Here is a 25,296-nt window from a genome sequence, read left to right on the forward strand (position 1 = left end):
TGGATCATGAATGCAATCAAGTTATGTTGCTTCACACAGCTCTAGGCCTCCTCTAAATGACAGGTGATGATCAGCATCTTATGTAATTACTTTCCTCTTCATTAGGCCTTAATTACCTTAAAAATTTTAAACAGTAGAACTGAAATAACTACTTTTTAACTCAAGATTAGTGATAGCAAAGCTTGCAGATGCAAGGAATTTGGTGACAAAACAATCTTCTAAGTGCTATTTGAAACCCTTAAAAAACCTTTTCTGAGTAGGAGGTTGCATTTAGAGAAAATACCTTCCAAAAAATATATGTTTCTCTTAACATTGGTATTTCAGTGCTGCTTTCCTCTAAAAAATAAAATGAAAAGGAACAGACAAACCCAGAAGAAATGCCATAAAAGAGGGAAGAGGGTATGTATATCAGAGAGCATGCACCTGTGTACGTATGTATCTATCAAAAAGTTTGATGTAAAGGCTGCAAGAAGAAACACACAAGCATGATATCAAGGTAGATATTTGCACCTAATTGCCAAGAAAGTTTGTTTTGAAAATAGACACCTGAGACCATGATCAAGGAATTGCTTTGATCAGGAATCTTGTAATTACGTTACACTGATTGCTTTCAGATGAGTATGAAACAGCTTTAAGCAATCCTTAGATGCAACCCTTGTTTTAAAATGAAGAACAGACTACACAGATTATGAAGCAACATGAGGATTTAAAAAAAATGATGATGATTACTGTAACCTTTAGTAACGGAACATATAGATATTGAACAAGATGATTTTCTTTTAGGGGAAGGACTGCGAAATAAATATAAAAAAAAATCTGAAAAAATATTATCTAGTACCTAATAAAAGAAAAAAAACTCACTAAGGCAGCTCTGTAGGGCTGAGAGCTTCAATGAACAAGTCTGTATTGAAGAAGGAATATAATTCCCTCAGAGAAAGAACAGACAATAAAGTAAGCATCTTATTTCCACTGGTAGCTACAGGATTTTTCTTATTTTTCCACTGCTTCCTAACGAATTACATAATAAGTTCTAGAGATAGTCAACAACTATCTGATGTCAGAACATGCATCAGGTGAATGTCAGAGACTGGTAATAATTCTGTCTCAAGTTTTACAGCAGAACACTATGAAACAATTGGGCTGCGTACTGCTCCTGGGGATATTCACACATTCCTTCTCCTGTGATACGATGTTGTGGGTGCCATATTTAGCCTGTTACCTGCTAGAATCCACATATGTGGTTTTCCATTTCTTTAGAGTATGAAGAGTGAAGAAAAAAATATATGGTAGGGGCTCTCCACAACTATCAAACTGAAGACTCTGCACACTACGCAGAGCCTGAAGCAAGGACAGCTATGTAGACATCGGAGAAAGAGCCTTGGTGACCGACTCTGAGGTAATAGTAGCTACAAACCAAACAGTATTTCTCAGAAGATGTCACAGAAGTTAAAGACACTGGAACCACGCAACAATACGAGTTTTTTTGCTGACGTAGAACCTGTACTTGAGCTATATTTTCCATATGTCAGATGTTGCCATTTCCTCCCAGAATGAGATAGAGCTGAGTTGCTACCTTCTCATGGGCAAACAAGTAACAGTGATATTTGTCAAGCCCTAACAATCTTTGTAGGGAAGGAAAACATTCAAACAGGTTTTGAATAGAGTTGGGGAAGAAGTCTGGCATTTGATTTCCACTATCTTTTAATATTTTTTTTTTTTTCCAGAAACAATTTACCTGCTGCAATTCTACTAAGCGGCACTCCTTCTTCCAGATGAAAATGCACAACTTTTAGTTTTATTGTAAAGTGATAGGGGCATCCTTCATTCCAAGTATCCATGACAGATGAAAATACTGCACCTTTCTTAATGCAAGCATGATTTTAAATCAATATTGTACATTGGGTTGAAGGATACCATGGTTATAAGCCTCATTTTAAGCTATTTTCTGCCTTGTTCAGGTCGCTACCAATTAAATAACTAACTTCAGAGCGAGTATGAGACAGAAGAAATGCATGCAATGCAAAGGTTTCAAAGTACTTATTAAAAAAGAGAAGATGCTCCTATTAAGCTGATATATGTTGCAACCATAAGCACAACTGTGAACATATTCTTTAAATATATTCATTTGCAAATACAGAATAAAGTGCTATAGAATTTTAGTCATGATAAACAGAAACAATGTCAAAATAGGTGTTTTTTTTTTTTAATCCATAGCACTGGAAACACCCAACATTAAATGAATCCTTGTCATTGGATTTCTATAAATACTTAATTACTTAAATACAATAAGGATGTTCTTCTATTATAAGAGAATTGTGCAATCTCTTACAAGAGGATATTCATTACTTTCTAACCATCTGTCACTTCAGTTCTCCAAACACCACACCTCCCCAAAAAATCTAATTAGTTTTTATTCAGTCACACATTATGAATGATGCTAGTGTGGATACTGAAAATGTAGTTTAATGAAGTTAATATCAAGGCATAATGGAAGGCGGTTTGCTGAACAAAATGGACCAGAAGGCAAAGAAAGGAAGAGTCACACCCTGCTAATTCTACCACACATTTTTCATTTCCCATTGACTAGGAAATTATTGGCTAATAAGGAAAAAGAGGGCAAATACCATATCAGAGATCAACTTACAGGTAGTAAAGTTTTCCAGCAGCAGGAAGCACTCGTTTCCTGTAGTCTATTCCAGAATCAAGCTGGACTGTGCTGCAGTATTTCTACGGAGACAAAAAAAAAAAGTTTTCCTCAAGCCAAAGCTGTATTTATTATCGTCTGCATTAGAGAGAAGGCACACTGCTGTGATAAGCTATCAGTGTGAACATCACCTACAAAACAGATTCAAGTCCACAAAATTGAAGTCTCCTTTACAGTTATTGAAGCAAAGAAATAAGCTGGATATTATTCACATATCCAAAACAAAAAAGTAATAATTTTCAAAAGTCCATCAGCTAGAAAACAAATACAGATTTGAAGTACAGTAAACAAAATTAGAGTGGGCATTACTCACTCTCTCTGGGTAGTACTTTGTTGTGGGGCGGGAATTAGAAATAATTATTTTGGCATTAAAGAATATAAATTTAGAAATAGAAAAATAGAAGCAAAAAACATTTAAGATTCAAATTCTAGCAGAGATGACAAACTACAACTTTTTCAGCTAAAATTAGTTATAATCTTTTCCTTCCACTAAGATTACAAAATTTATGAGTCAAACATCAAAGATGTGAACCATGCCAAATCTTGCTACAAAATCGACTGAATTAGAAAGGGGAATAAATGAAGCTATCAAAAAGGTTTTGTTCTGCTTTTGTAATGTTTGAATTGATTCAGAAAAGGAACTTTTTAAAAATTAAAACAACAAAATCTGTAAGTTTATGATATAGATGTCCCTGAGTACTCACAATATGTATTAGAGAAAAAAAAAGCAACCAACTGTACTAAAGGGTGGTGGATTTTGTTTTGTTTTTTAATTCAAGGCCTTGAAGTTGAGAAGGAAATTCTCACTAACCCCGGTGGTATCAAGATTTTACATCCTCTAGCAAAAGGAATCACTCTGCTTCTGTTATTACTACTACCAACATACACAGCTGCTGGCTGTTATACAACCACAAGCAAAAGAAGCTGTAAAAGAAAGGGAGGAAGAGTTTAAATATTTCAGAAAATACACCTCTATCAACAATTTAATTAAAGCAATCCAATTTCTTTTTTGTACGTAATTCAACATTAGAGTTTTTTGAGTTCAAGGTCTGTGAATTATTAGAGTGGATTGCTAGAATTCACTAAATTATTCTGCATCTTCACTGCACTATGAACTACCAGTCTATTTTTAATATTCTCATCAGAGATCTCATGTTCTGTGTCAAATTTTTTTAAAATCTCCTTGAGGCTTTTCAAATATCAAAATTGTAAATGTCAGATCTCATTTACAGAAACTACATTGCAGAAAAAGACATCTTACATTTTAGAAGAAATGTCAGTGATTTAAGTAACAATGTCCCTTTTAAATAAATGTATTGCGTAGGACTTATTGATTACAAATATCTGCAGGAGTAACTGTGATGATTCACTGCTCTAATTTCTTGCCTTTGGCTGTTACTGAAGATTCTGTACTTTAAGCTTCCAACATATCTGCAGAGATATACAGCTAGACAACGACGTTGAAAAAATCATCCTGAAAGCACAGAATCCCAGGAAAATCCACGTATTTTTAATTCTGGTAAGTGAAAAAGCCATGCTAATGAAATCATTTTGTTGGGCTAAGGCTAGTGCGAACACAAAAGCACCGGTGCTACAATATTATTACAATCTATTCCGTTTCTTTTAGTGAGAGCTTACAAAGGAAAAGAATAAAAGAGCAGAAGAAAAAAGTTCCAGAGCCATGTCATAACACGCACAAGGAAGGGAGGATGTTTGTGTTTTTCTTCAGCATCAGTCTGGCAGTCAAGGCTAGAAACAAGACTGTTGAGATTTCACAGCAAAGCTAGTGCACTTAGCTTTTCCTTGCCAGGCAGTGATGCTGGGCATCTTTCTGCCTAACGCTTTATTTTTTCAAAGTACTAGATTAACTCAAGTACTGTTTTTTTCATGTTAGCAGGAATTAAATACTACTACAGCATGTAGGATGTGGGTAATTATTTAGAATAACTTTAGGCACTCTGATATTTAGCATCGTTGTTTAAATTCGCAATGCTGTTTAACACTTTTTTCTTCCTGGAAACAACAGATAGCAATTTTTGTATGAATTCAGCCTCATCTCTTTGGCCTTCAAGGCAGGTTTCCAAACTGTACCACTCCTTTAGGGTGTTGTGCTGCACGCAGAGTGAAGAGTGAATACAGAACATATACTTAATAACATACATTTAAGAGCGTGGCGTGGTTTAGTATGCCTGAAGAAAAAAGTGCACCTTTTTACAGCTGGTGTAGATTTATTGTGCTGATATTTACAGTGGTGTTTGCAGCTGAGCTGCTAATGACTGCTGTGTAAGGCAGATATTCTGCACGCTCCAATACAGTGTGATATTGGGAAAAACTGCACAGGCCACTAACCCTTCCTGAAATACATATCAGCACTTGGTGCTATAATATATTTCAGTCTACTTGCCTTCTGCTTCCAAGCTTAATGCTCTTCAAATGCGGTCAGAGCCTTTTATACACTCGTGATGTAACATTACAGTGGACGAGCTCTGGAGGTAAGAACTGCAGACATAAATACTGTTGATATAGCTGTGAAGTAGATGCATTTCTTCTGTCTCTCTTCCCTTTTCTCATTATTCAAAATAATTAGTATTATCAATATTCAGGAAAAATCACTATCATTAGCAACACTAGTTAAGAAAAGCTTGTATGTTTAAAAGCTCATGATTTTGGGCTGTATTTTAAGCTACAAGCAGTTGCCTAAATGAAATATATTACTTTTTCCTATAAACCTTGTAGCACATTATTGTAGGCATACAATTGATTTTAACGTGACGTGGCATTACACCGTTTATTTGGAAAATATCTGATAGATATTCTGGGCTATAGTACCTTTTCTCCAGAAAAGCAATAGCAGCATTTAGTTCAGAGAGACAGAAAACACAGTTATTACAGTCCTACTGATTTTTTGCTTTCTTAGGAGGCCTAGGTCAACCCAACAAAACAAACAAGGTGGAAAAACACAATTCTGATATACAACAGTTTCCTGTAACACCTGGTATAAACATAGATGTAGGGGGCCGTTAACTGGAACTTTTGAGTTCAGCATTTTACTGTCTTACTCTTTGTATGGTCTTAAATAAATATATATATGTATTTGGGGTGGTGGTTGTTGTAATTTTGTCCTGTCTTTCAAATACAGTTTTGTCTTCCACTTTTCAAACTAGCATTCTCTTTCAAATCTTGCTTTATAACTTACTTGGTAATAAGTAAAAAAATATGCTAAAGATTTAGTCTCCAAAACCACCGACTTGGACCTCCAAGCCAGTTTCTTCTCCCCCACGCCCTTACCCCCATCCAGACTGCTGCTGTTCTGCAGCTCCTGCTGTACTCCAACCAGTGTCCACCAATCCATGTTCTACATAAACTGTAAAATGCAAGAACCTCGTAAACCTTCTATAGGTTCATGCAAATAAATATCTACCGCTGTTTGCGATTAATTATTTTTATTGAAACATTTCAAAGCTCACTCACAATTATTGTTTTAGGCACTATATTATGAAATATCCACAGAGTATGTATATTTACTATACATATTAAATGTTAGGTTTTAATGCCCCTGCCATTAAAACAAGATATTAAAAACTGTATAGAAACATGTTCCAGAAAATGTTCCTTTAAAGCGTGACTGCTGCTGTTAACTTTGTAGGGTAGGAACAACATTCTCCTTATGTGAATGTATGGCGCTAAGCACGGATCTGTAGGTGGTACTACTGGAAAGTAACAAGAAAAATCAAACAAGAATAAAGCAACCAATCATTAAATGATAACACAAAAGAAATGGATGCCAACAAAACAGCACACAAACGAGCACTGGTGTGGGCGATGCTGTTTCCACAAACTCTGCTTGTACACTGCAGAAAGGGTGTGGTAACAGCACCAGTGAGCTACAGGGCTGTTATGGGAGGATTGCCCATGCCACCAGGCAGTAACAACAGCATTTCTCATCCAGGTTGAGAATGCACTGGTAGATACTGTTCTAAAGGGGGGTTCAGCACTTGGTCACCCTTCACTCAAAACCAAAGTCAAAAAGGTCACAGAGAAGCTATGAACAGAGCAGAGATCTGAGAGTTTCCCCTTTTGGGGTTTCCTTTGTAGACAGTGCTAGCCACCAAGGTTCTTTGTTTCTGTACTTGTAAACATTCACTTATCTGTTCCACGGGAGCGCACAGGGCAAAACTTTTATAGTTGTCAATGCTTTCAATGTTAAAAAGACAGCGTTGTAATCAAAAAGTGTAACAAGAAAGTAAAACATGCTAAAAACATATATTTCCAAGCTAAAAACTTGAAATATCAGAATTGCAAAAATAAAAACACGGATACATGGTTGCACAGCATGGAGAACCAAATCCTGCTCACAACGATACGAATGAACTACTGAATGTCATAGTGGACACGTTAGTGCCATGATGCATTTTCTCGCCCCTTCGTAGGTGCCAACAACACTATACTCCCCTATTATGGGATTAGGGAATACTACCATTCACAAATCCTGCAAATTCTCATTTAAAAAAATAAATAAAAATGGTAGGCTACTCTACTTTGTACCCTTAATTTTCCTGTAGCACGGAAAAAACCCTGACAGCATTACATACAGAAGTTCTGGTTTCTCCCTCCATCTTCAGACTAACTTCTCCAGCACTGAACTGATTAAACCCTACAGATGTGATTGCATCCTCACACTCATTAATCACCACCATGGAATCCTAATCAACAGCCAAAGAACTAACCAGCATCCTCAGATTGTTAGTACTTAATTGTCAAAGCCACAATTGTAATTATTGGTTTACTTTTTTTTTTTTTTTTAAGACGGAGATTTAAAATTACAAATTTCATTTACTTGGGCTAAATTTCTACTTTTCTTTTGAAATAAACACTTAAAACCAAAGCTACAGCTCATCTAGTCTCTTCCTATAGAACCATTTTCAGTTTCCAGCAGATTTTCTATTCCACTGAGATATTTCAAGTCTGACTTGCCCTATTCAATTCAAATGCATAAAATTAATTAGTCATACAATTTATTTTGAAGTCATTTATGTATTTATGTATACAAAGAACAAATACAATTACAAAATTGAAAACGCAATTAGTAAGTTAAAAATACAACATGATCATGCACTCATTTCCACTGAAGTGGCAGAAAAACTTTTTATTCCAGAAGGAAAAAAGACAAAGCCTCAAGGCTCAAATTGAGACAGAACACCTAAAATGACTGTCTTCAGATACAATAGATAAAATTAGACTTTTTGTATGAAGTTATTAAACATAGACTAATATGAATACATTTTTATTTCTGTAAGCACCTCTAGCGTCTCTGTTGCTGCATTCCTGAATAGCAGCTATTAAAATGCTTAAACTACTCCAATGACAAGATAGATTCTCAAGTACAGGAACAAATTTTTCAGAAACTTTCAAAGACAGTCAAAGTTAGACGGATAACCTGCAAGTTATCATGTTCGTTTCCCACGCACCACGAAAATAAAAATCTGAAATGCCAGTAAATGGCCTTAGGGTCCGTGAAGGACGCTACTAAATCCAAGGTGTGCCTGTCAACTGAAATATTATAATCAGTTCAAAGCCCTTGATAATGCAGGTGAGCAAATACGCACTGGCACAGGTTACCAGAGAAGCTGTGGGCAACCCCATCCCTGGAAGCACTCAACACCAGGCTGGATGGGGTTTTGAGCAACCTGGTGTGGTGGAAGGTGCCCCCTGCCCATAGCAGGGAGGGGGAGGGAATTAGATGATCTTGAAAGACCCTTCTAAACCCAGCCACCATATGACTCTATGAAATCTCTATGAAATTTTATTTAAGACCACTGTAAGTCAACCCAGTTGTCATTCTCTGCTCTGAGTTTTAATAGCACAAAAAACATACAAAAGCATACGCATTGTCCGGCTGACCCCACAGGATCACACAAACCCTACCTGAGGCTGTAAGGGGACAGAGGCTTAAGACTGATTCATCTTGGGATGACTATTACTCACCCTACTATTTCCATACCTGCCGAACTTCCTCAGCCTTTTCTGAGGTCTTCTGTCATGGCTAAGTGAGAAGCGCAACTTCTAACCACTCTTTCTGAACAAAATAAATCATAGCTTCCACGTAGATACCATCCCTTTTCAAAGGCATCCTCAGCACCTAATTCTTTATATTAGCTTCTATCCAGAAAAAAAAAAAAAAAAAAAAAAAAAACACCAACCACTCCCTTCCCTACCTGTCCTGTTGATTTTATCTCCATTAACAATACAGAAGGTCACTAATATTCTTTCCTTCCATCAAACCAGAAAGTAACGCAATTGTTCATTGGCAATCATTCTTCTCATACACGTACATCCATCCAAAAAGAGAAAAATCTCACATCACAGCACATGTAGACACCGTGAGAGCCCCAGCCAGCAACAGAGGAAGAGTTCCTCAGGTTAACAAAGCTCACAACAATTACCCATTTGTTCTGTTGATTGACTCCATCTAGTGCCAAATTATCCACTATAATTTTGTTTATTCTTAAAAATCTTTAAGTGATTTCAAGAAAAAGGTTTCTCCATCCAAAGGATAGCATTACAATGAGACTATTCCCAAATGATTCATAACTCTGGTAGAACAAGAATCCTCTCAAGCCAAAAATGCAGTGTGTCATGAAAAACATGTTTTTGGCCTACAAGACACACTGTAGGCTTTAACTTTGGCCTAGCCTCAAAGTTATCAGCAAGTGGCAATCACCAGCACGTTTCAGAAGATAAAACTGGTCTGACTGGGCCCCAGGAGATGAGCTGGAGGCCAGATGCAGTCTACCTTCTGTCCACAGCCTGCCGAGAGAAGCACAAGAACCGCGTGCAGTGTTTCCTCACTCGGGCTCAGCTCCCCAAGGAAACTGGCCGGCAGTTACAAGCAAGCATGGTACAGATGAAGGACCTTCAACGCTTGCTTTAACCCTGCTTAAAACTGGCCTCGTTAAAAATAAATATATTTTGTAAGATGCCTAACTTTCTGCTATACAGACTCATGGGAGTGAGATGCACTTGGGAGAAGGAGAAAGAGACTCGTCAGGTATTTTGTGAGGGATAAAAACTTGGTCCGAGCATTGTTGGGTATGCATACAGTTTTTGTCTTCCTGTTCACATGTTGTTGAAACAGTAGACTTCAAAGAAAATGTCAATGAATCCTCATAAGCACTATACATGACCTCTGGGGTAATTAGCAATCATTCAAAAGCAACAAGACTAAAATGTTCTATTCTTTATTACTGTCAGCTCTTGTCTTGATCAGCATTTTAATAAAGACGGTTCATTGCTAAGACAGTTTCATGAATCAGTCATAATTACATTCTGACACGCAGTGAATAGTAAAGCAAAACTAAATATCACTTCATCAACCTTTCTAACCTTTATGCAAGTATTAACTGTAAATAATTTTTACACAATCTTACAACAGAAAATCTGCATATTTCTTAGCTTTGTACATTCTCTACCCTAACTGAATTTCCTGTGACCTATACCTGAAAAAAAAAAAAAATACAATCAGGCATAATTACTTAGTCTTGCATGATATTCAGGTGTTGCCTTTCACAGATCAAATCAACTTGAAGTACAAAAGCCTACTTGTTCTACAAAAATAGTGCAGTGCTTTAAGGGGTTAATTTTTTATTTTATTTTATTTTTTTTTAGTCTTTTTCCCATATTCTTCACTACTTGCAATAATGAAACACGGGACGTCGCTACAATAGCCTTAGAAACATCATGCTTGTTCCAATTTTAAACTCTGCAAAAAAATTGAGGAACAACTTCAAAATGCCATCCGAGTGTACTGTATAGTATCAGTGCAACTAATCATGCTTAGGTTAACTCCAGAACACAAACATTTTCTTTGAACTATTTCTAAATGGACATGGCACAAAGCTCTAGGAAGTCAAATACAAATAGAATTTTTAAGACGTCTTACACTTGTGACAAGAACACAAACTTTAAACTAAGAGTTCGGCAGAGACAGTATTGAGATGAAATTTATTCAGTGAAAGTTGCACAAGTTTACATTACAGCCCTCAAAACTTCACCAACTAAGAAACCTCACTATTCTTGCTACCGCAAGGAACATAAGATCCATTGTACGACTTTTCAATAACTTATTTTAACATCTATCTATAAATCAGCTACCCCCTAAGAAGAAGAAAAATAGACAATTAACTTGTAAAATAATGGTGCATGAATAAAGACAGAGACTCCTAAAATGTATTGTTGGGTGAATAGTATTTCAGATATTCAGACAAAAGTACAAGAATTCAGGAGGTACAGATGTGGCAGTGCTGAGCAGGAGACAAGCAGTCTCTCCTTTTTCCAGTCAGGGAACAGAAGAATGGCAAAAAGTAAACTTGCATGCAGTAAGTATTACACTGAGCAGCTCTCTCTCCATTTCACATCGCTCAGAAAAAAATTGTCCTTGCAGAACAAGGATAAAATAAATTACTGTATAAAATTCTGTTCTGCTAAAGAACCAAACTGAGTGTAACTTTCAACCTGCTAATAAACAAGCCATGCTGTTCTGCAAAAAACACAAAGCCAAAAGTTCCCTCTGAGTTTATAACATTATGTTTCATAAGCTAAGGGTCAAATTCACCTCAGTGCGTGTACTTCATTGAAATTTTACCCTGAAGTTATTTGTCTAGATTTCTTTTTTTGCTGTTGCTTTTCTTTTTAATGTTTGCTTTGTATTTCTTTTCCCAGTATTAGCCTTTGCTCCTGCCAGAACTGTTGGCAGGCAGGGAAAAAAAAAAAAAAAAAAAAAAAAAAAAAAAGTAGTATTGATTTACGAAACTCGATTTCTCAGAATAAGAAAAAAATGCGATTAAAGATCTAAACAAAGGCTAAAGATGGCTTACGCTTAGCTCCGATGAGGTCTACTACCTCATTACCAACAACTGAAAACTTCTGATGCATTTTGTTTCAAGAGAATCCAAAAGTCCTTGCTGTAAAGCAGACTGGGGGGTGTAGAGTCCATTCACTCTTTCTGTATCACGACCATTATGCAAGAAGTATAAAACACTGCCTTTATGCTGCCAAACCACAATGACTCTTCTTACATCAAAGCATTTTCGCCACTAGGGTTTTTTTTCTCCGAAATTTATTCAAGCCAAGGGCAGGGAGACAACAATTCAAACACGCTAATTACACCTAATTATCTATTCCTTTTTTTTTTTTTTCCACCAGCTTCGGCCAGTGTTATTTGCTATCTGGGTTTCTCACAACCTCCTCTTGCCCTGTCCATCCAGCTCAACAGCGAAGTCTTTGAAGAAAACAGTTGTGGCTTCTTAGAATTTTAACAATATAAGGTTCAACTCAAATTAAATTATTCTATTATTAGTTTTGACACATTTATGTGTTAAATATGAAGGCCGCTTGGTTAATTTGGCAAATTCCTCACATCCCTTCATGGCTAGAACTGCTGGTAACACCCTCTCTTGTAGGAGCTTCTCCTCATGCTTTCTTTTCATGATCTAAATGAAATGTTTATTGGATTAAAGTTCTTCTCTGCAGACCTCCACGGTGGCCTGTGACAAAGAGCTTAAAAGCTTTATTAATTGGCTCAGGCTTTTTTTTTTTTTTTTGGGGGGGGGGGGCAGGACCTCATTTCACATTACATCACAAGCAAATAAAACTGCCACGTGTAATTAGACTAATTTACCTTGATACAGCAGGAATCAACTATTCCATATCTACGATATGCTTTGGTTTACTGATTTTAATCAAAGAGCAAACTAGCCAAGCAAGAGCTTGGGAAATAACAACAACTAAAGGAAGTGAGGAGGCACGGAGCCTAGCACTGAGCTACAATAGGAAATATTTTATCCTTAGATCAAGTTTTGATCAGCATCTAAATAAACTGTCTAGAGTTTGTGTGCACATGTGTTTGAGACACTCATAGAAAGTAAACAAACTGAACAGCTCAGTATTTGCAGAACACACTAAAGCAATAGGTACATTATAAAAATACTGTAGCAGTGAAGTGCTTTGAAGCAGAGAATTCAAGTAACCCTCGCGTTTACGTTTAAAACATACAGACTGCATGCAGAAAGGGCTGATAACTTCTAATCTGACACCTTGCTTTCAAAATACAACATTTTGTTAGTGAAGTCTTACAAATTTGTTACACAAATTACCCATAAATGACAGTGATGTTCGCCACGAAAATACTTGCAATCATGCTATATTTTCTATTTTTATATGTTTAATTAGGTACACTTCACAAAAGATGAATGCTTCTATTACTTGCAAAGAGAGAGAGAGAGAACAAGAACAAATGCTCCTTCTACTTAGGAGTTTGCTTGGTTACATACTAAGAAGGGAAACAAAAGGCCTAACATCTTCAGTAATGAAAAAGTCAATTGATAGGCGAAGCCATCACAATATCAAAGGATTAATCCCAGCAATTCTGACTCAGGTGACAGTTCACAGGGGTCAGAGAGGCTGACACTGACCTCAAAAGCAGGTTTTAACTATTCAACATACTGAAAGCTGCTGGGCTATCACACCATTAGAATGGAACAAACTGACAAATCAATTTCATCAATGAGATGACTTTTTTTTTGGAAGTAGGCAGATCCGCCAATCAACAAATCCCTGTATTTCCAACACAGGTGGTTGGACAAAAGCTGAATGCACAATCAAAGAAATTTTATATCTACCAAATGCCTTTGTACAAAACTAACTCCCACAAGTTTCCTTAGGGTCAGTTCAAAACATTTTAAATTTTTTCACCTATTCAAAATAAGTTTCTGGAAATTTAGAATACTTTTAAGTCCTTCCATTTATTGTTTTGGAAGAAACTGTGTATTTCGTTTAAAACTGACCTGAGTGGGTAGTTATGTCAATAAATGATCGTTAACCATATTTGAGAAAAAACAGTGAACAGAACACAGGATATCCATATACTGCTTGCTGTTTGAAAGGTATTTGCAGTGCTTGCTGTTAAGAGTCACTTTAACCAAGCAGTTTAAAAAGAAATAATGATTTGGTCCCTAGCAGCAGCAGAAAAAATGAAGAGATAAAGTGCATTATAGGAAGCTTACAGTAACTTCAAGTCCTACTGAAAGCAGACTTCTAGTTAATTCTTTATTTTTAGTTAAAGCAATATACAGGTAATCAAAGACGGATTTTTTTTATATTATATTATTATATTATTATATAAATCTGTACCTTTTAAAGTTATATGCAGGCTAATAAAGCCCCTAAAATCTCCTGATTTTGAGTTAGGACTGTGATATTTCAGGTCTATTGCAGGAAAAAAAAATCTGACAAAATGCTGAAGTTACTTATTTGGTATTTTGACTTGGCTTGACATTTTAAAACTTCATGGCTCCAAGAAGTCCTGGAAAAGCACAAAACACTAGTGTAAATTTTAGTTTATACACAAACTATTTGAGAAACTTTCCTCCCTGTTTGCCTGAAGAATTAAACACTGATCCAGCCTCTGAATGAGGATTCCAGAACAGTGAAGTATTAATGTAAATATTTTCATTAAATAATGTTAAAAAGATAATCTTCATTAATTATCTGCAAAAATTCAACTATTGACAAATTACTGCCAAACCAGTAAATTAAAGTGTGCTTTCTCTTTTCTTGGGAAGAGAATCACTTCAGATCTTACACCAAATTGCTAGAGACACATAGCATTATTTGTACACTAGCTTAAAAATGTTTATAAAGTTTTCATATTTTCATATTGATTTGGACTATTACCTTGGGGAGCATCTCTGCTCTAAGCATTTGAACAAACTAACTGTGACCAATAAGTATGGTTTTCTTGTCAAGAACTGCCTTTGTAAAAAATCACTTAGGAGTTTCATGCACTTCAGAATTCTCTGTAAGAGACGCTGCAAGATTAAAAGCTCAATCAGAAGGGACTGAATCTAATTGCAATTATAGAATTAAAAGATTTTCCTTCCTAATACTTATCTCTGAAAAGCTGTATTTTTATAAAATTGCACAGACTGAAGCAGCACACTGTTTCTGCTGCAGAAACTAAGCCCTTCTATAAAGAATATTCTACCCCAAATTTTAAGCCCCAACAAACCAGTCAACGGAGAGCGTTTCCCTGTTTATGAAACTTACGACAGTGTTACAGGATGAAAGAATTGCTGAAAAATTAGATCTTTAGCTACATAAGATCTTAAAAAAACGATCAGACCACTAGGAAAAGTTTCGATTGGACAGGGAACCATCTTTCCAATTACAGATACAGGCTGTAGCATCTGCAGCTTTTACCTGGTCCTAAAAAAATATGATTTATCAATTGCACCTCCCACCACAGGCATTCAGCAGTCACTCATCCCCAGTAGTCCACCATCTATCTAGAAAGGCAACACAGACGAACTTTGCAAGCTAACTACATTTTCCCTCGACCACTGTTTCTCCTTTGTGCTTATTGCACAGAAATTGGTTTATAATTGTCTTTGCAAAAAACAGGGACTCAAATACAGATACCGGAATTATGTAATCTAAATAACAAAAATAACAACAGCAAAAAAGACAAACATAGGTAATTCTAGATCTAAGACAAACTGTTTCTCTGTCATGTAAAAATAGGGAAAGATTTTTGCTTAAGTTATCAGGTTATTTGGGAGCTATTCACTCCATTTACAAAGAATAGAAATCGCCTGAAATCTGTGCTATTTCAAGTGAAGTAGCTCTTCACAGAAACGTACTGTTGATATCTTCCAGTCATCCTGTCTTCATAAGACTATTTAAAGGAATTCAAAGCTCCTGTGTTGAATTACTTTTAGTGCAAAAGCCTTATTTTAAGATTTATGATCATAAAAGAGAATTTCTGAAACAAACAAAGAACAACAAAAAATACCACCTCCAAACCCCAAGCAAACACATGGCACGAGGTTCTGAATCCAGAGAAAGCTAAGACAGAAGTTAGTTCAAGTGGTCAAAGCCATTTCCACAAACAGGTTAGATTATAAGGACACTAAGACAAGACACAAATGGTTTAGAATGGGATGAAAGTACAGAACATAGCAAATCAAATGTTTGCAGCCATAGAAGGATATTTTTCTGTTACTATAGATATTTTTTTGTTACATTCTCATGCAAAACCCTAGAAAATATCATCTTTCCATTTCTTAAAGCCACATGTAATTCTGAACAGCTGAGGCAACTGTAATGTAAAGGTCATTTGTTAAAATCTTACTTTAAAATACATTCAATTTGTTTGTTTGTTTTCAATGCCTACTTCTGATGTAGGAAATAAAAATGTAGACTTGGACTTATTATTATACCTTGCCCTTACCCTTCAATTTTCCATCTATGGTGAAAAGAACAGTTGTTGATAAGCCTCATCTGATCTGCTTTTCAGGCATTATGTTTTGTGAAAGAATAGTGTTATTTTGGTAATATTTACTGAACTGATGTTAAAGGTAAATATATGTAGAGATGTGTTAACACACAAAGATGTAGGGGTAAAAAAAAAACAACAGCAAAAAGTAATCTAGAATTTTAGAAAGGTCCTTGTGAATAGAATATTAAGTGCAACCTCATTTCTCCCTTCATTCATTATTATGGTAATGTTCGTGCATCTCTAGTCTGAGTTGTGCTACTTGTTTCTTTTCAAACTATTCCATCCTCAACTGCAACTCTAAACCCACCTACCAATCTTCAGGGCTTTTGTCAGTATTCTGTCCACAAGTCTTTTCTAAAAATTACATGCAAATAATAATTTATACAGCCATTCTGTCTGTGTAAACTACATTTTACTTTTTTTCATCTACTAGCCACAAGGAGGGGAAAAAAAGCAAGCTACAAATAAGCATAATAGATATTCATCATGTCTGACCATCGGTGAAACAAATGAGCTTTGCGTTCATTAAGGAAGAAAACTAAGATCCAACAAGGAAAAATATATAGAAAATACTGGCTATAGAAGATACAAGGAAAAGAAAGGTTTGCCATAGATGCTGGCTGAGCATAATGTGACATTTCAAAAAGTAAATGCATATAAAACTATTACTATTGTTGAAAATGTTCTGTGATCAGGATCTATTATGGATCTACTAATCAGCTACGGAATAAACCATTTTCACGAATCTGAAGTGTACAGACTTGTTGATTTGTTTTCATGATTCGTACTTTTCTAAAGCCATCCGGACAGCAATCACTTTCAGTGGTAACCTGTGTTATACTCAGCCATTCCTAGTCACATTGGATTGCCAATGTCAATGACATACTAACTTTGGAACATGGTAACTGCTCAAATGTCAACATGAGGTAGGATTTTCAAAGATGCTTATGCAACGAAGAATCTCTCAATTCCAACATGCCCCACTGCAAGCCCAAGGTACTGTTACCTTCTTCACTACCGACCACCTTAGCAGAAACATCCAACCAATCCATCTGTTCTGCAGTTGCAAATATCTTCTCACTAATCCAAACCCGAGCTAAACTTCTACCTTATATTTCTTCTTAGATACTGATATAGTTCACCTTATTCATGTGTTTATGCTGGCAATGCTATTGCAAGCCCTTAGTTACATAACAACACAAACATAGTTTGGGAATTAAAAATGTCCGCAACTTGCCCAGAACTTAAAGCATCAGTTCAGCGTAGGCTCTTTTTAATAGTACAACACTGATCATATCGTTCACATTTAACAAGTATACTCCATTTTTTCACCTAAATGAAACAAATCAAACCTGCCACGCCACAACCTGAAGACTCCAGGGAGCTTGCTTTGGAACTTCTACTTGTTGGCCATGGCACAAAGCCTCAGAAAGCCACTTACATGACAGGACAAAATACACAGACACAGAACAAGCTGACTGAATGGTACATACAGGACTGGTTTCTTTTACACCAGAGGAATACCAGCTTTTTACAGCATAATAAATGTAAGATGTCCACAAGTACAACACAGCATCACTGTTACAGGAATACTACGTCAAGTGGCATATACGCAGCAGTTAGAGAGCCCTAGCTGAACAAATTAATTCTGCTACTTTAGTCAAAAAGCTAACTTTATCATACTAAGCGCCCAGATTTCAAGACATGTCAATTCTAGTAAGGAAGAGCTCTTTTTTCGCCTCACCTTCAATTATTTTTGCCCCAAGCAGTTAAAGCATACACATCTTATCTGGAAACCAGTATCAAAGCAATCCTGTACAAATTGAGTTTATTGTTAATAAGAAGGCAAAATCAGGAAGCATTTAATAAGTGGTTCTCCTTACCTTCAGCACAGCAATGAATGGTACAAAATTAGCTCTCTGAAGACCATTTTTATAGAGATCTGTAAGAAAGAAAATCAGTATCAGTTTTGCTACATAGTCTTAATACCAATATCACCTTGTATTTTAGTTTGGCAAATAAAATTCTGTGTTGCTAGAGAGATAAGGAACAGAAGTGGAAAAAGGAGAGTTGAAGTTGATTTCTGTTCTCTTTGTGTATGAAGTCATTGCATTCTTAAGGAAGAAAGGAAGGAACATCCTGAGAAAGTCTGGAAAAGGCAGGGAGCGAAAGGCAATAAATCCCTAATGATATACAACTGATTTTAGCAAAAGAAATAAGGCCTATGCCCGTTTAAAAAAGATATAACAGGGATTTGTAATGCTGGGTATAAACTGGTATAATTATAAGGCCAAAACTATGCAACTGTTAAGTTACAAGTATTGGTAGAAGGGAAAAAACACCTTCAATTAAAAACAAGCAATTTTTAAAAAGTTGGTGACGTTTTTTTAAATCACTGTTCTTTAGTACACTTTATCCTCTAGCAATTCTACCAGGTACACCCTTATTCCAAAGCAAGGAGATCCATCTAAGGGAGGGAAAAAAAAAAAACACCTTTACGCAAAGTTGTTCAAAATACAACTGAGTACCAAAAAAAGAGAATAGTATGTTAATGGTATGTTAGGCATGTAGATCTGCACTCAGAGAAAATACAAATTAATTATTAATAAAAACCAACTGCAAAGCAACGTTTTATGTCTTATTTATCTCTACAATTCATATAAAGTTCTTTTCTCCAGAAACTATCCAACTGCCTAATATATTCATAAGTAAATGACTACTTCCTTGAAAATATTACCATTTAGATTGTGTGATGTGCTGCTTTATTCCATTACTATCTGGAAAAAGAGTAAAAAAGGTAGTATAACAGCTACTGCTGACAGGAGAAATAACCAAGAGAATACAGACACCTGGCTACTACCACACCTGAGGGAGGCAGCAACACCTCCCACCAAAATCCCCATCCAAGACCATGCCAGGTTATTAACATCTATATTCGCCATAATGCCTGAAGGCTGCAAGGCTAAAGCTTTCACGCTCTACTAGCTGATACTGCTGGATGGAAGATAGATTGCATGAGAAACCAACAGGATATTTACACAGAAGCATTTAGGAAAATGATCAGTGAAGGTGATTCTGTACCCTAATTATGAACCAAGTTGTGTGAAGCCACATATTCTCCTTCATAATTCTACAAACCAAAACAAGTAAACATTTGTTAGAACAGCAATCAATTGCATATTTACTCAGAGAAATTTGTGAACGCATATCATTACTATAATAAAGTGACTCTGTTAGTTCTTTTAGTTAATAAGTCTGAGGTTCTATAGTTTTTTGTTTTGTTTTGTTTTTAAGATGGTTTTAATTATGTCTGTTTTGTTAGGATGAGGAAAAAAACAGTAGTTTTGGTGGTGAAAAGAAGCCAGGATTCTTCACATACTATACTTCAGTATATCCCCCTCATGTTCCACTGAGGGAGATGTTTAGAATGATTAAGCGTATCACAAATTGTCAGCAGCTGACTGCATCTGCTTTCTAATGGAAAAGATATTTTTTTCCTTTGTAACCACCAAAGGAGAATCTCTGAACTCAAACCTTGATAAAATAACCTGCGTTAATCTAACACGTTTCTGTGGAAGTAGTTCAGATACAGACCATAAGCATGCAGGAACAGTGAGAAGGGAGAAGGAAAAAAAAATAAACAGGCAGCGACCAGTGTCTGCACCGCAACATTGCTCAGTTCTGGAGACACCTTTCTTGATGTTCTCTGTTGGGTAGCTATTAGATGTGACTGACTGTCTTTCAGGTTTATACCATGACTTAGTATGCATAAAATAACACAATCATGACAAAAATTGCCATAAACTGACAAATTAAGAAGTGGGATGCAATACTAAGTTGTAAGAATCACTCCTGTACTTTAAAGAGTAGTGGTTCAACAAACACCGGGATGGATCCCAAGCAAATAAGGCACCAGCGTCAAGTTTATCTGCAGCTCACCCAGCTATCTCAGTTCTGATTTCATCTTGTTTGCTCAAAAAAAGGAAAATAAACCAATGGGAAATTATTTCACCTTTTAGAAACAATGTTTGAGTGCTTTCTTGTCTTTTTTTTTTTTTTTTTTTTTAAGATAAAAAATGCACTGCAACTCTTCAGTGATTCTTTTACCTGATTAGAGTAGAAAAAAAATCACTGGTAGTTAATACTGTAACTCTTCAGTATTTTTTGCAAACATTTGAGATTAATCTGAAGTGTCATAGAAGTTGCATAAAAATCATGCATTATGCTAACTACCAAGACTACACTACAACAAAAGTTCTCGTATGCAGAAAATTGTAATTATTGCTTGGTTAAAAGCACCCTCAGCACCCGTTCCCAAATCCCCTCCCACTGGTTTGGACAGAGTATAGAAGACCACAGGGTAAGGAAAGGGACGAGAAATGTGTAGAGTTAGAGATGAGAAAGGCGTAAGATTTAGTGAAAAACCTTTCTTCCTTAAGACCACGAGAAAGCGGGGGACAAATTTGAGCATCTCATATTCTTGAAGGCTAGTGAGTTTATTAAATATGACATAATTCTTACAAGATTGTTTTGTAAAATACTGAGATTAACTGCATTTGGATAATACTAGTAGCATGTTTGTTTTTACCTTCTGGTGGCCTGTTAGATGTTGCCACAACGACAACCCCATTTTGGAACAAGTTTTCAAAAAGCTGCTTCAGAATCATGGCATCAGCAATGTCAGTGACCTGTAGAAGACAACACATTTGTTTTATCTTGCTTTCAGCTTCTGCTGCAATAGATCTGCAAGTGGCTTTATAGCTAGGAAAAATGCTTGTTAGTGAAAGCCATGGAGAAAGATTCTAATTATTGCTTGGTGAGAAAAAATAAAAGGGATAATTAATAAGCAGTGAATGTACTGTGGTCTTTCAAAACTTGCCCGCTCTTTATTATAGAACTCCACCATATCTTTACCAATTGCTAAATGATTCCATGTTAACTTCTATTATAAAACTACAGGTGGGAGACACAGAAAACAGATCTAAACATTTAAGAGGCCTAATTAATTGGAAACCACATGAAAAAAACAGAAGACAGAAAGGAAATACACACCGGCTGTTTTACATTTCTATTACCTTTGAGGCAAAGGTTTGCAGAGGTGAATTTAAATGGTCATGGGACTTCAGAAATAAAGACAAGTAGCCAACTACACATAATCAGCTGCTGTTGAAAATAGAATGATATGACATAGATACTATTGTGTGATTGTTGCAAAAAACAATTCAACAGATGGCCCATCACAAAAATAAGCAATTTCATTGTTCTTTTTAAGTGCCTTCTATTACTGTCCATGAATAATCAAAAGGCACGGCAGTCACTTCCAGCACAGTCAGCCTCTTCTAACCTTCAGGCACAAAACACTAACAAAAAATAAAAAGGGGTGGGACAAATGATACTGAAATAAAAAGGCTAAACAATAAGCAATAAAGTAAAATTTCTTTAAATATCTAAGTTCAGCTTAACTAACTTGCTTTACAGTACCAAGAAATAAAAGGAATGCAAACCAGAAACCACTCTGTACAAAGTAATAAATTTGTCTGAATAGAAGAAAAGCATTGTTACTAGAGCAATTCATATTTTGCAGGTGTTCACCAGCTGAGATCAGTGGTCCTAATAAGTAAGTCACCTTTACTATCATTAAACTCTTGTTTCTCTTGCATTCTCCTTGATTATTATACAGACACTTGTTGCATTTTGGCTTACCAAAGACCCCAGTTCTGAGAAAATTAAAAAGTGGTGGCATCCTGAGAGTTATATGTATTCATGACAGAACAGATTGATGGATTGCTGTTTTTTGCCAGTTATGTTGTGATGGTAACATAAGCTATGGAGAGACTACAACCATTTCAATATATTTTTTTTTTCCTGATCCCCTCTTCCCTCATTTCTGAAAGACCTTTCTAAGTAGCAAAATAAAGTAATTTTACATTAGACAGAGGAAAACACAGGTTACATTTCTCACAGCTAGACTGAAAGCAATAAAGTAAATACCAGTTTCATTCTCCCAAAGATGTCTATTTTGTTCTATAAAATACATTAAGATGGAATTTTTCTTTTTTAAAAACTGTTTTACATGATCCGTAACACCACAGATTTGTGCATCTCTGATCACTAGGCTCTAAAGAGTACAGTGATTCACTCCTGCACTATACGTCTGATATAGGTGCTTATGCACCCACCTAGTGCTAGTATACTTCTTCTGGGTACTAAAGTTTAGGAACTTTCCAGGTTGTGTATAAAAATACAGCATACAAGAAATCAATATATATGTGCATTTTAGGGATAACTGAATTTCATGGCTATTAGGTTTGCTTTGTGATACAAGTTTTTAAATCCATGATTTTGTTGTGGCTTTTTTTAATTTTTATTTATTTATTTATTTATTTATTTACAATCTTGTGTTAAAAAAACTAAGGCAATACCTTTAGGAAACGAGGGCTGAAACAATGTTAGTGCTTGAATGAAAGAAAAGAATGAATAAAATTCTCTTACTAATAAGAACTGCTATTTCATGCTCAATTCTGATGTTTTACATTAGAAAAAAATTAACTCCTGAAACCTCTGTCAAAAAGCAAGAGCCATTTTGAGAACCGGAATGCAAATTTAAGCTCTTTTGACCTAACAGAGCCTTGGGAAGAAAAGAATTCTACCATAAAAGCAGCTAGAAGACAGTGACTGAAGCACTGTCATTTCTCATATTTTTACTATATCCAGAATTCATTACAGGAAGGAACAAAAGCAAAGGCTACAAATTACCAGTGGAGAGAGCCTGCTAATGGAAAGAATAGATATATTTCATTAGCATTTAAGAGAAAAGATTCTTATGACCTAGTGCAGCTTTTCACTACAGCTCACATCAAGAAAAAAACATATAAAAACACATCAGTAATAGTTAATTTACATGTATAAGTGCCTGAGACTCAGTCATCCGCTGATTGGTACAGTTCCATGTAATGAATGACAAATGTAAGCATGTATTATCAGTAATTAGTATTAGCACAAAAATAAGAGCCTACTTTTTATTAGAGGCTTTTAATAGCATGTAGGTTAGGAAAAACTCCCTAAATTGTAGTTTGGTTTAAGTCTAAGTGGTACTGATGCTATATAAATACTAGCACTATATCATCATCCAGCACACCAAGAAGTGCAGATCCTGTTTTCATTACCAATACTAACTACCACAGCTTTTGCATGGCAAAATTAGAGCTTCTAATTACCTGTGTGGAGTTATTTGATCACTAAACAATGACCAGTCTCAATATATTGGCCAACCTCTATGTTCCAAAACATGAAAATTATAATTACAAATGGGTTAATTCAATTCTGTTGTTTTAAATGAGCACACATTTTTTGAACGGTTCAGGGTTTCTGTGGTTTAAAAAGAAAGGCCAAACATTTATAGTACGCCATGTGACAAAGATCAGTAAGGTTATAAAAGCATCGCTGCTTCTGAGAGCGCGCACCTCAGGTAAATGCTGATGCAACACCAGTTTCAGCATGGACAAGCTCAGAAGCTTCATGTCATCTCTCAAGTGCTGCCTGTCACACAGGGATCGCAAAAAGTAACATTTTAGGACATAGGATTTTTCTTCGTTAAATACAACAAGATTTTGGAACACACACAACTACCTCATGGCATACTTAAATATTTTTATAAGTCAATTAGTCAAACAACTCTCCATTTGTTTGAGGTTTCTCTAAGCAACACGACTCACTTCAGCGTACTTCTGTTTCCTTTAGCCCACTGTCAAAGAGGAATTTGAAACCTCAGCAGTACTTTTTTTTGTCTTTTGAAGTTCTACATTTGGCTTCTTCTGAAATATGAGCACTAACATTACTTTTCGCTGTCACTCTTACAGAATCATTTGTCTATGTCTGATCTTTACATAAATACAGCTTATGCTCCTTTTTTTTTTTTTTCCCCCTGAACAGGTATTTGAAAGAAACCTGAAGTGTTCCCAGCAAATCTCAATAGTGCTCCTGATATTTCCTCAAAGCACAAGTGTTTTGTCATGGAAGTTACAGATCCAACTTGACTTCCCACCTATCAAAATAGACAGTAGCTTTGTCTGCGAGTCAGAACAGCATACAATCTGACCTTCCAGCTCCTTATAGTTTTATTTTAATCTAGAAATTCTTCAAATATAAATAAATCTGTTGTAGTGAAATCTGGCTGTTAGCTCCACTGGGAAAATTAACTTAGAAAATCCTGAGTTGGATTATCACTGCTAGTTATGTCACTCTGAACTGCTCTTCCAGCTACTTTGAGTATTTAAGCAGAAGGTTAATAAGAATTCCAAATTCAGTGTCTTCCACAAACTCTCAGAAGACTGGGCCTCCTCCTCTTCGGCAGGCAAAGCCTTCCTAGCATTTCATGCTACAGAAGATCAGCCAAAAAAAAAAAAAAAACAGCTACTCGGAAATCTGTGAATATAGACTATTGGTACATCAAGAACAAGTACTACAAGTACTTTCATTAAAAAACACATAAAATGCAGGGTCTTGGAAATACATTTCGATGCGTATTTCTTACGCTTATTTTCCCAACTGCGACCCACCAACAAAAGTATTTTATACAAGGTGATTTTTACAACTAAAGTGGTTGCTCTACCCCAAGCAAGTCAGCAGGGGGAGCAGGCAATCAATTTGGACACGAAAATTACCAGTCTCTCCTTAAAATGTGTTACGGGTGACAGACAATATGCAAACACAGCAACATCAGTATATGAAAGCAGTGGACATTTATGCAGAAACCACATCTTTACACTAATTAACTGTACTACTGTTAGCAAAGATGCCTCTATGAACCATTCAAACATTTTTTGCCATGACAGTAAATCTCTTCCCATCCCACCCCAAACCTTCCCATGTCTTTATAGTGTAAATATGACTGTCTGTGTATTTTGACTTGGTACTATGAGCTTTGGAAGCCCAGAATTCCTACTTTCTAGCTAAAACACATCTTAAGTGATCAAACAGCTGGCAGCATTTGAAATCAGAAAAAAAAAAAGGCACTGTATTCAAGCTGAAGAAAACCTTCACCATCAAAAGTCAAGCTTTGCTCTGTTCAATCCATGAATGAGTTCATATGTTGCTCACAAATGCAAGCACACAACTAGGATATACACAAAGGTTGTTGACAAGTGATAGAAAAAAAGTGCAAACCAATCCATATTAAAGAAATTTTAAGACTTGTACAGCACCATTTTTTTCAGATGACAGAAAAAGATTGACATTAAAACAAATAGAAGACAAATAT

The 25,296-nt window shown here is 35.9% G+C and overlaps 1 protein-coding gene across 2 annotated transcripts in view; it reads right to left on the reverse strand.

Annotated features, from left to right (window-relative positions):
- Nucleotides 1–25,296, reverse strand: part of AFG1L (AFG1 like ATPase) — a 65,914-nt gene that overhangs the window by 21,126 nt on the left and 19,492 nt on the right. Inside the window, exons 6-8 of one of the 2 annotated variants that reach the window (XM_035320521.1) lie at nucleotides 20,626–20,725; nucleotides 17,921–17,979; nucleotides 2,645–2,727 (exon numbers count right to left, since the gene is read on the reverse strand). In XM_035320521.1, the coding sequence (XP_035176412.1) occupies nucleotides 2,645–2,727; nucleotides 17,921–17,979; nucleotides 20,626–20,725 (242 nt within the window). The remainder of the gene's footprint in view (nucleotides 1–2,644; nucleotides 2,728–17,920; nucleotides 17,980–20,625; nucleotides 20,726–25,296) is intronic. The other variant, XM_035320522.1, reaches the window with a different exon arrangement.

Source organism: Oxyura jamaicensis, chromosome 3, assembly GCF_011077185.1.
Source record: "Oxyura jamaicensis isolate SHBP4307 breed ruddy duck chromosome 3, BPBGC_Ojam_1.0, whole genome shotgun sequence".
Lineage (NCBI taxonomy): Eukaryota > Metazoa > Chordata > Aves > Anseriformes > Anatidae > Oxyura > Oxyura jamaicensis.